At 37.1% G+C, this 15,977-nt stretch overlaps 1 protein-coding gene and 1 long non-coding RNA gene across 4 annotated transcripts in view; one reads left to right on the forward strand and one right to left on the reverse strand.

Moving 5' to 3' along the window:
* ADAMTS9 (ADAM metallopeptidase with thrombospondin type 1 motif 9) overlaps positions 1–15,977 on the forward strand; it is a 163,651-nt gene that overhangs the window by 115,545 nt on the left and 32,129 nt on the right. For all 3 annotated transcript variants that reach the window (XM_039350178.1, XM_039350160.1, XM_039350169.1), the window contains exons 29-30: positions 6,756–6,923; positions 13,561–13,734. In XM_039350178.1, coding sequence (XP_039206112.1) covers positions 6,756–6,923; positions 13,561–13,734 — 342 coding nt within the window. The remainder of the gene's footprint in view (positions 1–6,755; positions 6,924–13,560; positions 13,735–15,977) is intronic.
* Positions 1–15,977, reverse strand: part of LOC120311077 — a 30,796-nt gene that overhangs the window by 9,864 nt on the left and 4,955 nt on the right. The window lies entirely within an intron of this gene.

The raw sequence follows: 15,977 nt of genomic DNA on the forward strand, positions 1-15,977 counted from the left end.
CAGATTAAGCTAGACTGAAGATCGTGGTTGGTTTATGGAGCAAAAATAGAGGACTGAAGAAAGGAAGATGAAGACTTTTGAAATCTGGACAAAGATGCTGTATCAAAGCAAAGAGTGTTTTGAAGCATCCCAATAGATTCAGCTGTTTAATCTTCTTTGTATAGCATGATGGAGTTGTATTGCTGTTGGAGTTATGCCATCTGCCAAAGCTGCAGCTGCAGAAGGACATTGAAATAAAATGGCAGTTACCATTGTAATTAGAGTTGTGAAGAGAAAAGAGGGATGCCAGGAGTGGAAACATTGGCGTCCCCTGACCTGGGTAGTTCCTGAAAGACCATTGAAGGTTGTTGCTGACAATGTGCTTTGGAAAGAGCATATCAAAGGTAGGGCGATATTGTTGAACTGAAATGGGTCTGACCCTTGAAAACTCAGAATTGAGTCAGGCCATATTGATGGATTCTGGTAATGTGAGAGGCCCTACAGAAACCTACAAATTATGTTCCAATAAGCTTGGTTCAGAGTCAGCCAGATGGGATGTGCAAATGTTGCCCTTCATATGAATTAAGAGAAAAGGTAAGGGGGAGCCTCAACTTGATTCACTGTGGGAGGATCCCTGTTGATGTATACAGTGGTGGGAATTGTAGAAGGAAGTGTGAGGGACAGTTTGACTGGAACTGGCAACATGAGTGGTTCTACTAAATTGTGAGCCTATGGGGTAATGGGGTTGATTAAAAAGAATTAGTCGGAGGCAGGGTGAGTATATTAGGAGCCTAGTTGATAGGAGTTGTTATCAATTGTATCACAGATGTATGGACTGGGGAAAATATGGAAGGAGGCAACAGGTTTGCTATACAGAGAAAGGGAAATCCAGTCTAATGTTCCTCTCACTTTGTGCCAGTAGCTCACAACAGGATTCCAGTATTAAGACATTTTTTAATCCACAATTTGGTAATGGATAAACATGGGGACTGGAATGTATGCCTAAGATCTTATTGGGCAAGGAGTCAACTCCTTGGAGATCTGCTCTCCAGGATTTTCAGTCCTTCAGAAGCCTCAGTTCCAAGGCCAGGATCTGTTGATCTTAATAAACACTTGCCCTATGATCATGAACTCTGCTCCTGAGGTGACTGGGTATGAATGCATGTATGTTATTGAGCCATTGGGACAAATCCTGCTGATATATTCGCCACTCACCTTATCAGCAAGATCTCTACATATACAATATGATCTGTTCTCTGGACTGGCTTTGGAGTCTCTCAGATATTATTTCTGCTTGATTTGAATCTTCATGCTTTAGGGGCTGGATCATGATGGTGCTTTAGGAGTTTGTAGGCTCTATAGTAAAGTATCGAAAGTAGTTACTGGTTTAATACATGGAGACAGCTTGTGCTATTGTATAGTTATCTTGATATGGAGAGAGTCTGGATCACTTTCTGATCCAGATAAAATTATTTACCATGAATGATCTCACATGGGTGAACGGGCCAATTACAGTTCAAAAAAAACAGAATGTCCATAGCTCAAACTTGAACTGTGGAATCCTTGGTGCTGTCTGAGATTGATTGTTTGCAGATATTTCATTACCCAACTAGAGGACATTATTAGTGTGGGATTTTACTTCTTATTTATATTGGCTTACCCTGCCAGTTTTGGTGACAGTTGATAGTTCTTTGCCTAGAGTATTGCTTTCTGCTTGATAGTTTGCTGGTGTCAATCCCTTCTTATCTGGGTGTTGGCTGCTAGAGAAGATGTATTCTGTCTTTCCTTCTTAGTTTTTTATTGTCTCTTGTGTATGGTATACAAATATGGTTTATCTGAGTCTGTTAGTGGTTCTTTTGTCTGAAGTGCAAGTTTCTAGGAATTTCCTAGCAATTTGGGATTTATCTTGATCTAAGATGCTAACGGTTTCTTGGTTGAAATTGTGGTTGAGCCTGCCTATGTGTCATGCGATTAAAGAGTTTTCATCATGTCTTCTAATTGTAGTTGATGATCATGGATGCATTCTTCTTGTCATTTGCCCATCTGTCCTACATAATGATTGTTACAGTCCTTATACTGCATGTTGTAGATGACTTCTGTTTTTCCTTCTTGGGCTGCTGGATTTTTTTTTTTTGGCTGGCTTAAGATGTTTTAGAGGACTTTAGTTGTTTTATGTACTATAGTGATGCAGTGTAGGTGTCATAGTCTGTTGATTGTTTCAAAAATATTTTTGATTATCATTAGCGTTATTCTTTTCATAGCTTGTGCTGGTTGTGCTACAGTGGACCGAGTGGACAGGCACTTCTTGATGAAGTTGCATGGGATCCATTTTGATGGATTATGTTGTATAAGCAATTTGTTTTCATTTTCTGGTGTTCCAGGCTGCTGCAGTAGATTTGTGCCGGTCTGAATAATGTTTTTTTTTTAAAGATTATAATTACAACAATAAAAACTAATGCAAACTAAAAAACAAAAAGAAAATTTAAAGGGTGAATAAAACAAAAAAGAAAAGAGAAAAAATAGAGAAATAGTGAAGAAAAATAAGAATATAATAAAGAAAAGAAAAGAAATATAAAGAATCACAACAGTAAACAGTTTTAGCAACTTATTATCTTCTCTTAAAATGCAATAAATTATCTCTTTTTTCCATATCTCATCTCTTATCTATAACAAGTCCATGAAACCTCATCATTTCAGTCTGATGTCTGCAAAAATCCACTAAGGGTTACCATCAAATAAACCAATTTTATATTCCTTCCTTTTATTTCTTACAATCTTAATCTTTAGTCCCTTCAAATAACATTATAGAACTTGATTTCATTGATCAGAAAAGTCTTCAAAAGTTTTAACAAGCCTCTTTTGTACATCCAGTATAGGAAAAATATCCAAGTTAATATTATCCAAATTATCCTTCTCGTTTTGTTATTTGCATATACCTTTTAATTATTAATACATCAGCCAAGGGCTCCACAATTAGCGTTTTTTTCTATTGGGGATTCTGGGGATTACTTAGTGAGTTTCATCACAATCCAGCAAACAGTTCTATTGAGCTCCTAGTTCAGTGGTGGCGAACCTATGGCATGCGTGCCAGAGATGGCACTCGGAGCCCTCTCTGTGGGCACATGCACCATTGCCCCAGCCGTGCCTCCCCCCGCAACCCCGTCCTCACCAACAGCCTACTGGGAGGAGAGGCTCCCCCAGGCTCCCGCACACAGAGCAGCACAGCCAAGCACATGGCAGCCGGGCAGCAGGGGCAAGACTCTGCCCTCACGCCCCATCATGTGCAGATGATGCTGCGGGTGGCGGGCATGGCCGCCATGGCGCTGCACGGCTGCCTGGGCGATCTGTGGTGAGTGGCCCAGTGGGCAGTTGGAGCAAGGGGGCTGAGTGGGGGCAGGCTGGGGGGGCGGGCCGTTTTTTGGGCACTTGGTCTCTAAAAGGTTTGCCATCACTATCCTAGTTGCTCACTGGCAACAGGAAGCAATAGGTGCTTGACATTATTATCCTTAAACTAATCAGTTGGAGCCCACACCATGGAAATGGTAGAAGATTATACTTCTTTCTTTATTGTATCAATGAGCTCTCGTTCATGGATCCAGAATGGACAACTCTCTTTAGGGGAGAGAAGTGCAGCTACAACTCCTGCCTGATCACTTTACTAGTTTCCACATTCGTTAGCAAATAGTTGATCAAAGAATCCAGTCCCTTCCCTTAAATATTGCCATCTAGTGCAGTGGTTCTCAACCTTTCTAATGCCGCGACCCCATAATACAGTTCCCCATGTTGTGGTGACCCCCAACTACTTATATATCACTGGGTGCCAGGGGAATGGCCAAAGAAAAGGGGAAAAAATGGTGGACAGCCTTGTTTGGCGACCCCCGTGAAATGGTCGTTCGACCCCAAATGGGGTCCCAACCCACAGATTGAGAACCACTGATCTAGTAGAACCTAGGAAGTGTGTCTTTTCTGTAGCAGCTCTTGCCCTATGGAACATCTTGCCCGATATTGGGCAGACCCTACTCTCTTGGCTTTCCATAAGAGTTGTCTTTTCCCCCAAAACACTGGGATAGGGTGAGGGAGGAGCCAACGATGATGAAGTTGAATGCATCAGAGGCTGAAAGCCCAAGTTTTTGCTTCTCCTTTTCTTTTGCTGCTTTTATTCCCAAGGGTTTTTTTAGGGGGAGTACTATTATTGTGAGCCACTCAGGCTTGTATCTCTTAAGATGAGCAGCCGTATAAGTATTTTAAATAAATCTCCAATATACTAAAAAAAAAAAAATCTAGTGTTTGAAAAGCTTGCTTGAAATAGGCAGACACTGCGTATCCCTGGATCCTTACAAACACACTACTCAAGGCTAGAGGCATAAACTATTGTTTGATATTCTTGGATTTAGCACTGATTTTGGACAGCCATGTATCATTGATGGTAAGGCAACCTTTTTTATAGGCCTTTGACTTTATCTGGATGAAACTTGGCTTTGGTGACTTATGAGCTGGTAAGCTCAAGCTTCAATTATTGTAATGTAGCCTTTATGGAGCGGCGTTTGAAAATAATCTGAACATGCCAGTAGGCCCAAGATGCCAAATTACAGGCAGTGACTGATATTTCTCATTATCCTTGTACTAAAACACATTCATGGACAACTTTCCCAGCTCACTTCAATGTGTTTAAAGCCTTATTTGGCTACGGGTCAATTGCCGCCTCCTGTGCACTCCTTCCCTTACTCTCTGATCATGAGTGGGACAGGTTTTTTGTGGTCCCATCAGGGATACTTTTAATGTCCACATTGAAATTGTGTTTCTTTTCCCACTGCCCAGCTCATGCTATGAAACAAACTGACACTGGAATTAAAGCAGTCTGTCCTTACTTAAAGCGTTTTAGTATTTTGCCTTATGTTGCAGTTTTTACATTTTTATTCATTATATCTTTTAATACTTTTTAATGAATATTTTATCACAGTTTTGAGGCCATAACAGTAATAGGCAACATATCAACTTTTCAAATGCAGGTAGTCCTAGACCTGCAACCATAATTGAGCCCATAGTTTTGGTCATAAGTTGTGAAGTTGTAAAGCAAGTCACCATGTAGCCAGAACCAATTTTAGAACTATTTCTGTGGTGGTCGTTAAGCAAATGCTGCAATTGTTGAAAGACTACCACAGTCATTAAGCAAACCCATTGTTCACTATAGGGCATTTTTTGCTAGAAATTGGAAATAAAGATTGTAAATCATGGTCACATGACTGCAGGGCACCACAAACAGCCATAAATGTGGGCTAGTTTCAGAATGTCCAAAATGCAGACTTGAACTTGTCCAAAATGGAACTTTGAATTCAGATTGTAAGTAGCTTTTGGGGTATCTGTTATAACTTGAAATGGTTGTTATGTAATAGGTCGTAAGTCAAGAATTATCTGTAAATAAAATACAGGTCCAGCATGCCAATTCAATATAGAAATGTTAAATAATGCTTACATTGATTTGGTTACTTTCCAAATAAAAAATCATACCCTCTAGCAATATTTAGAAAGCTTAACATAAGGCTTTCCAAATTGTAATGGCAGATCTTATATTTTTATAATGCCTTGAAAGTTTTAGATGTTTGTACAGCTAGCACTGTAGAACCTAATATTCAGCATCCAAATCACAATTACTGACTCCATTTGGCCAGTAATAAGGACAAAAAGAGAGACCATTTCTTCCAAGCTTGCAAAATGGGTAGTGGTAACTCACAAGACTGATTTTATCATGCAATTTGGCTGGGTATCCTATAGACACAGAGGTATACAGTATACTAGAAGAAGAGTACATTGTCTGTGTTTTGTGAAAGCAGTAATGGCACTGTAAACATAAAAGGGGTGATTAGGCAATTAATAATAAAATAAATACTTTCCAGCTCTTCCCGTTATGGTTACCTTAAATCAGATTTTTAAAAACCTGCCATTTAAGCCCCTTGCACTGATTATCATCTCTGTCAACCAAGCCAAGAGCCTGCTAGGTGTTAGTGAACTGCCTCTTCTTGAATTGACTGCATTCTGGGAAGAAAACAGGAGATCATTACTTTGAGAGATCACAAGAAAATGTATTTGTGTATAGGATTCAGGATTAAACAGGCACTGTGTGTGAAATAACACATAATGACTTGTTTAACATGTAATGAAGGAATGAAAAATGAATATTCTTGCATCATGCTGCGTAAGAGGCCCACTGAGCAAGGAACTGTCATATTAAATTCCTGCTCTGCCTTTAGATTCCTTTTGATTCCTAAATCTTTTGATAGATACTAATCTAAAATCAAAATGGTTCAGGGGCCCATATGCCAGAAGTGGTCACATTTGTAAAAGTTCAGTGAACCAGCAGAAGTAGGCTGAATGTCACTGTTTTATTACAAAGCTTGTAGCCAATATACTCGTGCTGTGCTTTTTGCTTGGCTCATAATGTCCCATTGCGTCTGTTTTCCCATCTTTCTAGCTGGCTACAAAAAGTACATAAAATCCCAAGCCCCTTCTGGTTACACATATGTGTAATTAGCAAGCAATAGCAAACAATTATTTCAGTCTAAGAGAAAAAAATTGAACACATTATTTTGAGAGATTGGTGACACCATGTCAAAGAGTTCCAGAAGCTGAAAAAGAGAAATGTAGTAAACAGGGGGACGCCAAACTTATAACAGCTGGTGCATGCTTTTCCTTTCACTTCAAGTGTTGTATTTTAAAAATATATGTAAGGATTTAACAAAAGTGCGTAAGGTACATTAGCATCCCTCTTTTCTTTTCAGTGTTCTGTTTCTTGCGGACGAGGACAGAAGTACCGAGAAGTATATTGCATGTCGAAGGATGGGAAACTTTTAGAAAACAGTCTTTGTACACAACTGGCTAAACCAAATGTGCTGAGGAAGTGTAGAGGTGGCAGGTGCCCCAAATGGAAAGCAGGAGACTGGGGACAGGTAAGGTGTTTACATAGTAACTCTTGGTCATACTTGCATAAGACTGAAAGGATGTGTACCTTCATTGCATGGGTATACTGAAAATACTTGGAGTATATGTTTTATACTCCTACAGATACTGAACCTCCCATATATTCTACATGGGAAGAAACAAGCGACTGGTACATGCAAGAAACTTGTTCAACGTTCATTATTTGTTCGAAAGAAATTGTTCTTAGGTAGCTCTGCTTCTATATCAATTCCAAACCCATAGACATATGGAGACAGAGACACTATGGATTCAGTATTAAGTACCTCTCTTTTTATTTCTGAACTGATAGCCCTGCTCCCCTTCAGCCCAACCATTTTAAAGATGGGGGGTTGGGCTGATCCATCAAACTGAGATGAAATACCAAAGGAAAGTGATATTGTATTAGTTGCAGTATTTCTTCCACTGCTTGTCTTGTACGATACAGAACTTGGATCTTTATCCAATTTATCCAATATTATAGTCCACATGTCTATTCAGATATACTAAAGGAAGACAACTTTAATTTGAGAAAGTGTCCCCTGCTTCTAAACCAGGAGGGTTAACAAATATTTATTTCTATAAATAATTTTTTTCTATGCTGCCAGGTTTCTTTTCTCCCTCCCTTCCTTCCCCTCTCTCTCTCTCTCCCTGTCTCTGGTCAATTAGGATTTTTAACTCTAAACCAAACCAATTCTGTATTTCCTCACCAAACATGGGTATCTCACCCACTTTGTATGTATAATATATGCTTGTTAGTATATGTATGTGCAAATAAACATGTGCACACCAGCATAAGCCAAACTCTCTTTCCCTAAAAGAGTAAAATGAAGTCAAAATTAACTAGATTAACATTAAAATTAATTACTTGTAAAATAAGGCATCTGCTGGTCAGATTAATTGACCCCTCACATATTTAGATTGTGAACATCTAAACATAAATCTATACTTTATGTTCAATAGAACATATGTTTTATTTAATCAAAGGTTACATAGAGAAGAGATCCTTGGGTACTAAGTTGCTTTGTCCTTCAGTCTCTTGTTCCCCTCCACAAGCAAAGGATTAATTTCTGAAGGGAAAAACTCCATAACCCTTTTGAGGAATTGCAAAAAGGATTAGGAATTACCAGGCAAGCAGTGGGGCTAAGCTCATTTTTACTAACGTCTGTTCTCAGAGAATGTAAGATGACTATCCTGCCCAATGTGCTAATAATTATGTGGGGGGAAAACTTTTCATCTTCCTATTTAATACCTATAGGCACACCCATTAAATTTAAACTGGCTACTAAAATATAGAATATTTTGTATAATATAGAACTGCATGGATAATAATCTTTCCTGCACATATACATTCTTCATAACCTTCCTTGGAATATCTAGCTTTAAAAGCTTCAGCATCATTTATTGAGAAGAGAGATCTGAGTCTCTGAGTGTAGCTGAAGAAAGGGCAGAGAATCTACACAAAAGAACATTATTTCTGCTCATGCAGCCCAGAGATTGCCTCATATCCCAGACCTCTGGTTTATCTGTGCTCTAACTATTCCACTTATCGGTAGTAATTCACAGAAAAGACTGTTATAATGTACCATCCTTTTATAAACAGAGAAGAATGGGAGGGACCAGTGCTTGATGTTGCTAGGCAACTGTGAGGTGGGTCAAGGAATCTGAAATAGCAGAACACCTAGCCCTAACTTTCCTTTCTTGCTAGTGGCTAGATGGCGAACAGGAAAGAAAAGAATAAAAATGAAATTACCTAGAAAGAAAGAAGAACAGTAAAGAACATGCAAACGTGAAACATAAAGGAAGTGATCAGAAATACAGTTATGTATTATGACTGCCTCTGAGTAAATAATGACTAAAAATCCTTCAATTTAGTAATATTAGTTCTTGGGTCAAAATAGAAAGCTAGGGAATTATTATTCCTTTATCCAGGATCCTGAGTCTTTTGACCTGTCTTTCCCAAGATGTACCCTCCATAAACATTGAGTATAACTCCCACAATTCTCAAAAATGCATATTATTGTGGGGATTCTGGGAGTTGAAGTCCCAGAGACTCACATGTGGATAGGAGATAAATTGCAGAAAGTTAAATCCACAGTTTAACTGTGGTGGGAGGACATCGGAGGAAGAAATGGAGGGAGGAGGGAAGGGGAGGGGAGGAATTGAAGGTGAGTGAGCACCCTGGAAAAAAAAAATGCCACCCAAAGATTCAGTGGAATTAGTAAGCATGGAGAGTAAATAGGTAGCAGATGGGTACTGTAAAGAGAAGCAGAGGATAAATCAACTAATGGTCTTCCTTTTTTCTGCACCCTTCTATTATGAATATAATATTTTAAACATATCAAGGAAAAGGAAGGTAGCCCTGATTCCAGTTAGAGTGAGGAGAAGCATAAAGAAAAGAAGATCTGGGTCCCCTTCTTAGACCTCAATATTTGTCTATCTCTTAATCAGGTCACCTATCATATTTTGGAGCAAATCTGAAAAGCTGAATAAGCTTAACAAAATAACTGCCTCTAGTTATCAAACTCATAGCTTAAACAATTTTGAAGTTAATAAAAGCATGCTGGAAAATGCATAACAGTCTGTCAAAAGCATGAAGAAATATAAAAATAGACATTTTAAATTGTTTAACCATTATCCAAAATGATTGGGTCCATTTTGGAAAGAAACACAAATTAGCCAGGCTAAAGCATGATTTATAGGCTATGGTAATGTGTTGTGATGTGACAATTAAAAGATTTATGATTGCAGTGCTGCGCCCAGTTGCATATGTTTAGCCCCATTGACACTCAAGGGGTAAGCATGCCTAACTGAGTATAAGATTGTATATAATCTGAATGCTAATGGTTATTTCAAGTATAAGCTTATCAGGCCTAGCCAGGAGGCTATATTTTTCAGGCAATATAAATAGAAATGTCTGTCACCTTTATATTGTAAATGATATCAATTTAAGCCATCTGGTCATCTGGCTATAAAGCTGCAGCACTATTCTTTTTAAATTTACAAAATGTATTTATTGGCACCATGGGGGAACTTGAGATTTTGCCATTATATAGTCAGTCTAGAAAAAGATATTACTCATTATGGCACAATACAGTGGCACATTTTGTCTAGCTGAATGTTAAAAAATCAAAATATAAGGAGGCTGAAATAATGCTTCTTAGAATGTGGTGCCTCTTAGTGCTAGGTGCTGAAGTTGAAAAAATATTTTTATTAGCTGCTGCAATATATTCGGCCTGTAGCATTTCCAAATCCTGTTCTTTAAGCATCTCAGAGAACTGGTCATTTAAAAGCAACAGAAAGTACTGAAAGTCAAGAAGCTTAGGTATGAGATAACACAGAGATAACATAGCCAAGGATTGAAATTTAATAGGAAGGAAGGAAGGAAGGAAGGAAGGAAGGAAGGAAGGAAGGAAGGAAGGAAGGAAGGAAGGAAGGAAGGAAGGAAGGAAGGAAGGAGAGAGACATGAAATTTCATGGTTTACTTTTAAATTTTCTGGGGGCAAAAGCTATGGGAGAAGAATGCCTATAAAAAGACTATAGTATTTACCCATGTACAAGAAGAAGTGTTTTCCCAATGAAATACCTCAAATTGCTTGTGGGGGAGATGTCCTTACATTAAACAGACAATCCTGCTCAATACCACAAAGAATTGGAGATGCAAATAATGAAAGCAAGTGGCTGCTGAAAGCAAGAATCCATTTGCCTAACTGGAGTCAAGTTATACCAGTTGTTCCCATTGTGACTTCTAATTTTTCTCCAATGAAGGAGCAGCCACACAAATTGGGGAAAAGAGGTGGTTGCCATAACAATTAAAAATGATGTTGATTTCCATTCCAAAATGTTCTAAAACTGCTCGATCAGGGAATTAGCATGGTCCTGGTTATTATTTGCTGATTGTAATTTCCCATAGGCATCTAAGTTGGCCACTATGGTAAAGCAAATGAGACTACATACAACATTGGTCTGAGCCAGCAGAATAGTTCTTAAAATCTTATGTCCTAAAAAGTAGTAAAGTGATGGCTGATAATTTTGCTATTATCATCAGAAGCAATTCATTAGCTGAATCCAGTGTTTCTTTTGCCTCAGAATTATCAACTGTAAGCCCATCGCCATCATTGTTTGCATTTGGCTTACTCTGAGTAACTGGGTTCAGGGTAGCAAAGCCACTTTCGAAGCTGATCATTTGTTGCTCTTGGATACCCATTAATATCTGCACTGTTACCTACATTATGATAAAACAGTTAGACTTTTTCTATAAATCAAGCTTCAATCAGGAAAAGAGACTTCTGTCCCAAAATGTATTTAAATATCAATTCATTTCTGAATAATCTAGGCCCAGTGTGTATTAGGACTTCTATCCCTCTTTGGCAGGTACAATGAAGATGCAAAACACTCTCTGCTGTTACATTCATTCGTTGGTCATTTGAATTTTTTTTGTCATTTTCAGAATATATTTATAAGCTTTGTACTCACATATTCCCAATACTTCTTTTCAGCTTTTAAAAAACAAGTGAACTAAACCTTTGCTCTTCCTTCTTTCACACCTTCTTCTGCTTACACAAATAAAAAAGGCAGTCTATGCCTGCATTTATTTGGAGGGGAGAGTAAAATAGCAAGAAATCACCCAATTTGAAGTTTAAGATATCAGAAAGATGTTTAATTTTTATGAAAGACTAAACATGTTTTAATGAACTCAGATTGTAAGCATACTCCAAAATGGAAATGCACATTTCTGTAATGCTCAAGAGCAGATTGGGGACAGTCAGCAAAGCAGCATTTTTCATGGGAAGATATATTATTTTCAGTATTTTTTTAAAAAAACAAATGGGAAACATTTTTATTAAACTATTTTTTGCTGGGGTTATGCCTTTCTGTATTTTTTTATTACAAGTTTAAAAAGGAGGGGAGGGGGTTGGCCAAATTGTGATTTGCAGATCAAATCTTTTTATTTACTGGAAATGTTCTAACTTCTCCCTATAAAGTAATAAGCTTGCAATTATTCCCAGGATATTAGTTAGGGAATTATATAAGTATTAGATTCATATATTCGCATATACTCTTGAGATTTAAATCTTTGAATACTATAGATATGAGATAGCTTTAAATTTTGGAGTGCATTTCTTTTGCTGTGATTAAATGATCCCAGTATCCCATGAGGAATACAGAGAATAAACAGTATTATTAATCACAATGGAAAGCACAGAACCATATGGGAAATACTTGCATCAGCCAACAGAGAAATGAGACTATATTGTGTTCCACTTTTCAGTGTTAGAAAACTGGCTTTCATAAATATTTATAATCCAAAGGAATGTCCACAGTCAGCTTATTCTTTTGGGTTTATTCACTTATGGGGCAACAAAGGCTAAAGAAACTCTTGTGTGGAATATTTCTTTTTCTTTGTATAGTAAATTGTAACAAATTGTAAATACAAAAAAGTTACAAGAAAGTGTAACTTATGAATGTGATGTTATTTAATTTATGGTATAAACTTATTCCTGTTTTAACTAGAACTTTTATAATCTACTGTCAATGTTATGCCTATTATTTGTGTTTCAAATATCTCACAAAGCGTAGAGATGTAAATTATAACGTTGTTTAATATATTTTTTTTTTGCATTATTGCAAAGCCTTTTAAGTTCAAAAATGCTAAAGGTCAGATTATTATTCAGCTATATATATCTTCTTGATTTTTAATCATTCCCCACTAATTATCCCTATTTAGAATCAAATAGCCTTTGGTAATATTCTAACGAGTATACCATTGCTATAGTCAGGCTGCAGAATTGTGCATAAGTATTTCAAAATAAATCTAATTTGGTGTTAGGACTGTCTTCTTTGAAAACATCTTCATTGTGCTATAACACATACATTCAACTTGTTGTTGAGCAGCCTTAGACCTAAATACTCATTATCACTGAGTGCAGTGATAATTAATCAAGTGGTTTCATGCATTGCAAATAATACCTAAGGCTTCACAATGATAATTAATATAAAAGAAAAGACGCTTGCCATGCATCAAATATGCTAGATTCTTATAGAAAAAATGAATATGCTTTCATGTGTAAACTTATGGGGTTTTTTGCATCATATTTTCCTGGAAACAATAGACTTCTGTGACTCAAAATAAAGGCCAGCCATGCCATGAAATATATTGAGGAATCTGCCTTCGCCAGCAGATTTTAGGCACAGTAAAGCACAAATTTCTGTCAATTATATACTTTATATGTATGTTATAAAAATGATTTTGTATATACGATGCTATATTATGCCCTCTACAGTGCAATGTTTTGAAATTGTAAACATGAATTAATCAGATGGAAAGTGGATACAACAGATAGCTATTACAACATAAATTTGTCTATGTCCCAGTGGGAGAATATAATTTCAATATAAGTAAATGAACTTATTCAAGCTTATTGTTCAAGCTTTGTGGTGCCTCGGACCAGCCCTATATAAGAGCGCTACATATGGAAATAATAAATTTTCTGAAAAATCGCAGTGGCATATGTCTATCTTAAGCTCTAAAGTCCTTGATAAGCTTTGAATTAAGAACATTTTCCCAATGAAGAGAGATTTTTAAAACCTAGGCAAAGTGTTTGACACTTACTTTTCGAATCTCTCCAGTGTTCAGTATCCTGTGGGAAAGGAACTCAGCGGAGAAACGTCTTCTGCCATTTTACTGCTTCAAAAAGAACTAGAGAGACTGAATGCAATCAGTCAAGCAGACCAGCTTCTGAACAGGAATGTCAAATGGCAGAATGTTCATTCTATTATTGGAAAACGGAGGACTGGCAAGAAGTAAGTAGACAAATAGTTTGGTATAAAATCAGTTACATTAAAAATATTTAGAAAAATGTTTTTAAAGGCCTTATTAATCTTTGCAAAGAGCATTTACATTATCTGAACTTTCATAGGTAGGAACATACCAGCTGTGCTTAGTAATTGGATTAGGAACTACCAGAAAACTCCAAAGCTATTGGCTACAGTGGGAAGTTAAAAAATAAATCCCAGAAAGAAGGAAGTGAGGATCCACTTCTATAATATTGTAAAAAAAAGAAAAGAAATGAAAAATGTAGTCACTAAAGGTTGAGCTTAACTTGGGGACATTTTTCCCTTTTCTTCAGGAATACCATGAGCCGAATGAAATAACTGCTGGCTATTTCAAACATGCACTTAATCAATGGACAATTTTTATGGCACAGTTAACTTGTACCATGTCTTGTTTAGAAATGCAGGCTACCAAGCACTTCCATTTGGCTTCTACTGACTGTGAGAATGACTGAACAAACCAGAAAACCTTATGTCTCAGTTCAGAGCCTGACGTTATGGCTTTATTGGCTTCTTTTCTTAAAAAAAAAAAAAATCACTTGTTTTTGCAATTCTTGTTTTACGGAAAGAGGAATAAGTCAACAGTCTTGCTTTGTACCTAACCGTAAAACCAACCCAAAATAGAGTTTTCTAATTTGTGAACTCAATTCTTGCTGGCAGAAAGTTCCATGCCGTTATGACTAAAGAAGACTATCTTATTATTATAAACAAATTGGAGCTTTGCCTAGTTCAGGGGTAGGCAATATTGGCTCTTTTATGACTCGTGGACTTCAACTCCCAGAATTCCTGAGCCATTCTGGAAGTTGAAGTCCATGAGTCATAAAAGAGCCAAGGTTGCCTATCCTTGGCCTAGCTCCTGAAGCTTATTCTATAACTTTCCCTGAAGAATTGGATTAAAAGGTTCTATAATTTAATCATCAATAGGATACATATTACAATAATCTTCTTCTGTATCCCTATTCCTGTATTGATCTTATTGTTCTCTAAAAAATATACATATGTTATGTGATCCATGTCTGACCACTATAAAGCACTTGCTTTCAAAAATGCTTTATTACCAAGTTGTTCATTACTATAAACATTGCAACTGGAGTGAAAGTGAAAAATATCTGAACAAACCTATTGACATAGTGATTTGTCTGGTAGGTAGTGAAAAGGCTTCTCAGAAATGAAGTCCACAGAAGATAATATAGTAGTCTCGACTTGCAACCATTCATTTAGTGACTGTTTAAAATTAAACAGCACTGACAAAAGTGACTTATGATGTTTTTTTCACAGTTACGACCATTGCAAAATCCCCATGGTCTCCTGATCAAAATTCGGATGCTTGGCAACTGGCATGTATTTAAGGCAGTTGCAATGTCCCAGAGTCATGTGTTCACGTTTTGCAACCTTCTGACAAGCAAAGTCAATGGGGAAGCCAGATACACTAACCATTATGTTACTAACTTAACAACTACCGCGATTCACTTAACAACCGTGGCCAAAAAGGTCATAAAATGAGGAAAACTTAGTTAACAATTATCTTAGTTAGCAACATAAATTTTGGGCTCAACTGTGGTGGTAAATTGAATACCACCTGTATATGAAGGTCAGGGTTGAACTGTGGAGTCCTTGCTACTCTCTGAACTAAACCCAGTAAGATAGTTACTGATTCTTATGCAGTTGGTTAAATCCCACCTTTGAGCATTTCATTTGGTAAAGATGCATGCAGAATAAAAACACTGCCATGGACAAGCATCTAAGGTATTAATTCAGGCATATACTAAATATTTGATTTAAGGGACACCAAGATATTTTCAGTAACCAGGGACTTGTTAAATGCAGCAGAAATTTCAGTTTTTCAGAAGATAAGAATATCTTTAGTAAGTTACATTTATTTCATTCAGTGTAAGAAATAAAATAAGCAGTAACTTTAACTACTACCATGTAGGCCAGTGGTTCTCAACCTTCCTAATGCCGCGACCCTTTAATACAGTTCCTCATGTTGTGGTGACCCCCTAACCATAAAATTATTTTCGTTGCTACTTCATAACTGTAATTTTGCTACTGTTATGAATCATAATGTAAATATCTGATATGCAGGGTGCATTTTCATTGTTACGAATTGAACATAATTAAAGTATAGTGATTAATCACAAAAACAATATAGCAACGCTTGCTGGAGAAGCTTGCTCTTCCTTGCTCGAAAATATTGGGAGGGAGGGAGGGAG

The sequence above is a fragment of the Crotalus tigris genome, unplaced genomic scaffold (genome assembly GCF_016545835.1).
Source record: "Crotalus tigris isolate CLP2741 ecotype Arizona unplaced genomic scaffold, ASM1654583v1 scf7180000017567.3851432, whole genome shotgun sequence".
Lineage (NCBI taxonomy): Eukaryota > Metazoa > Chordata > Lepidosauria > Squamata > Viperidae > Crotalus > Crotalus tigris.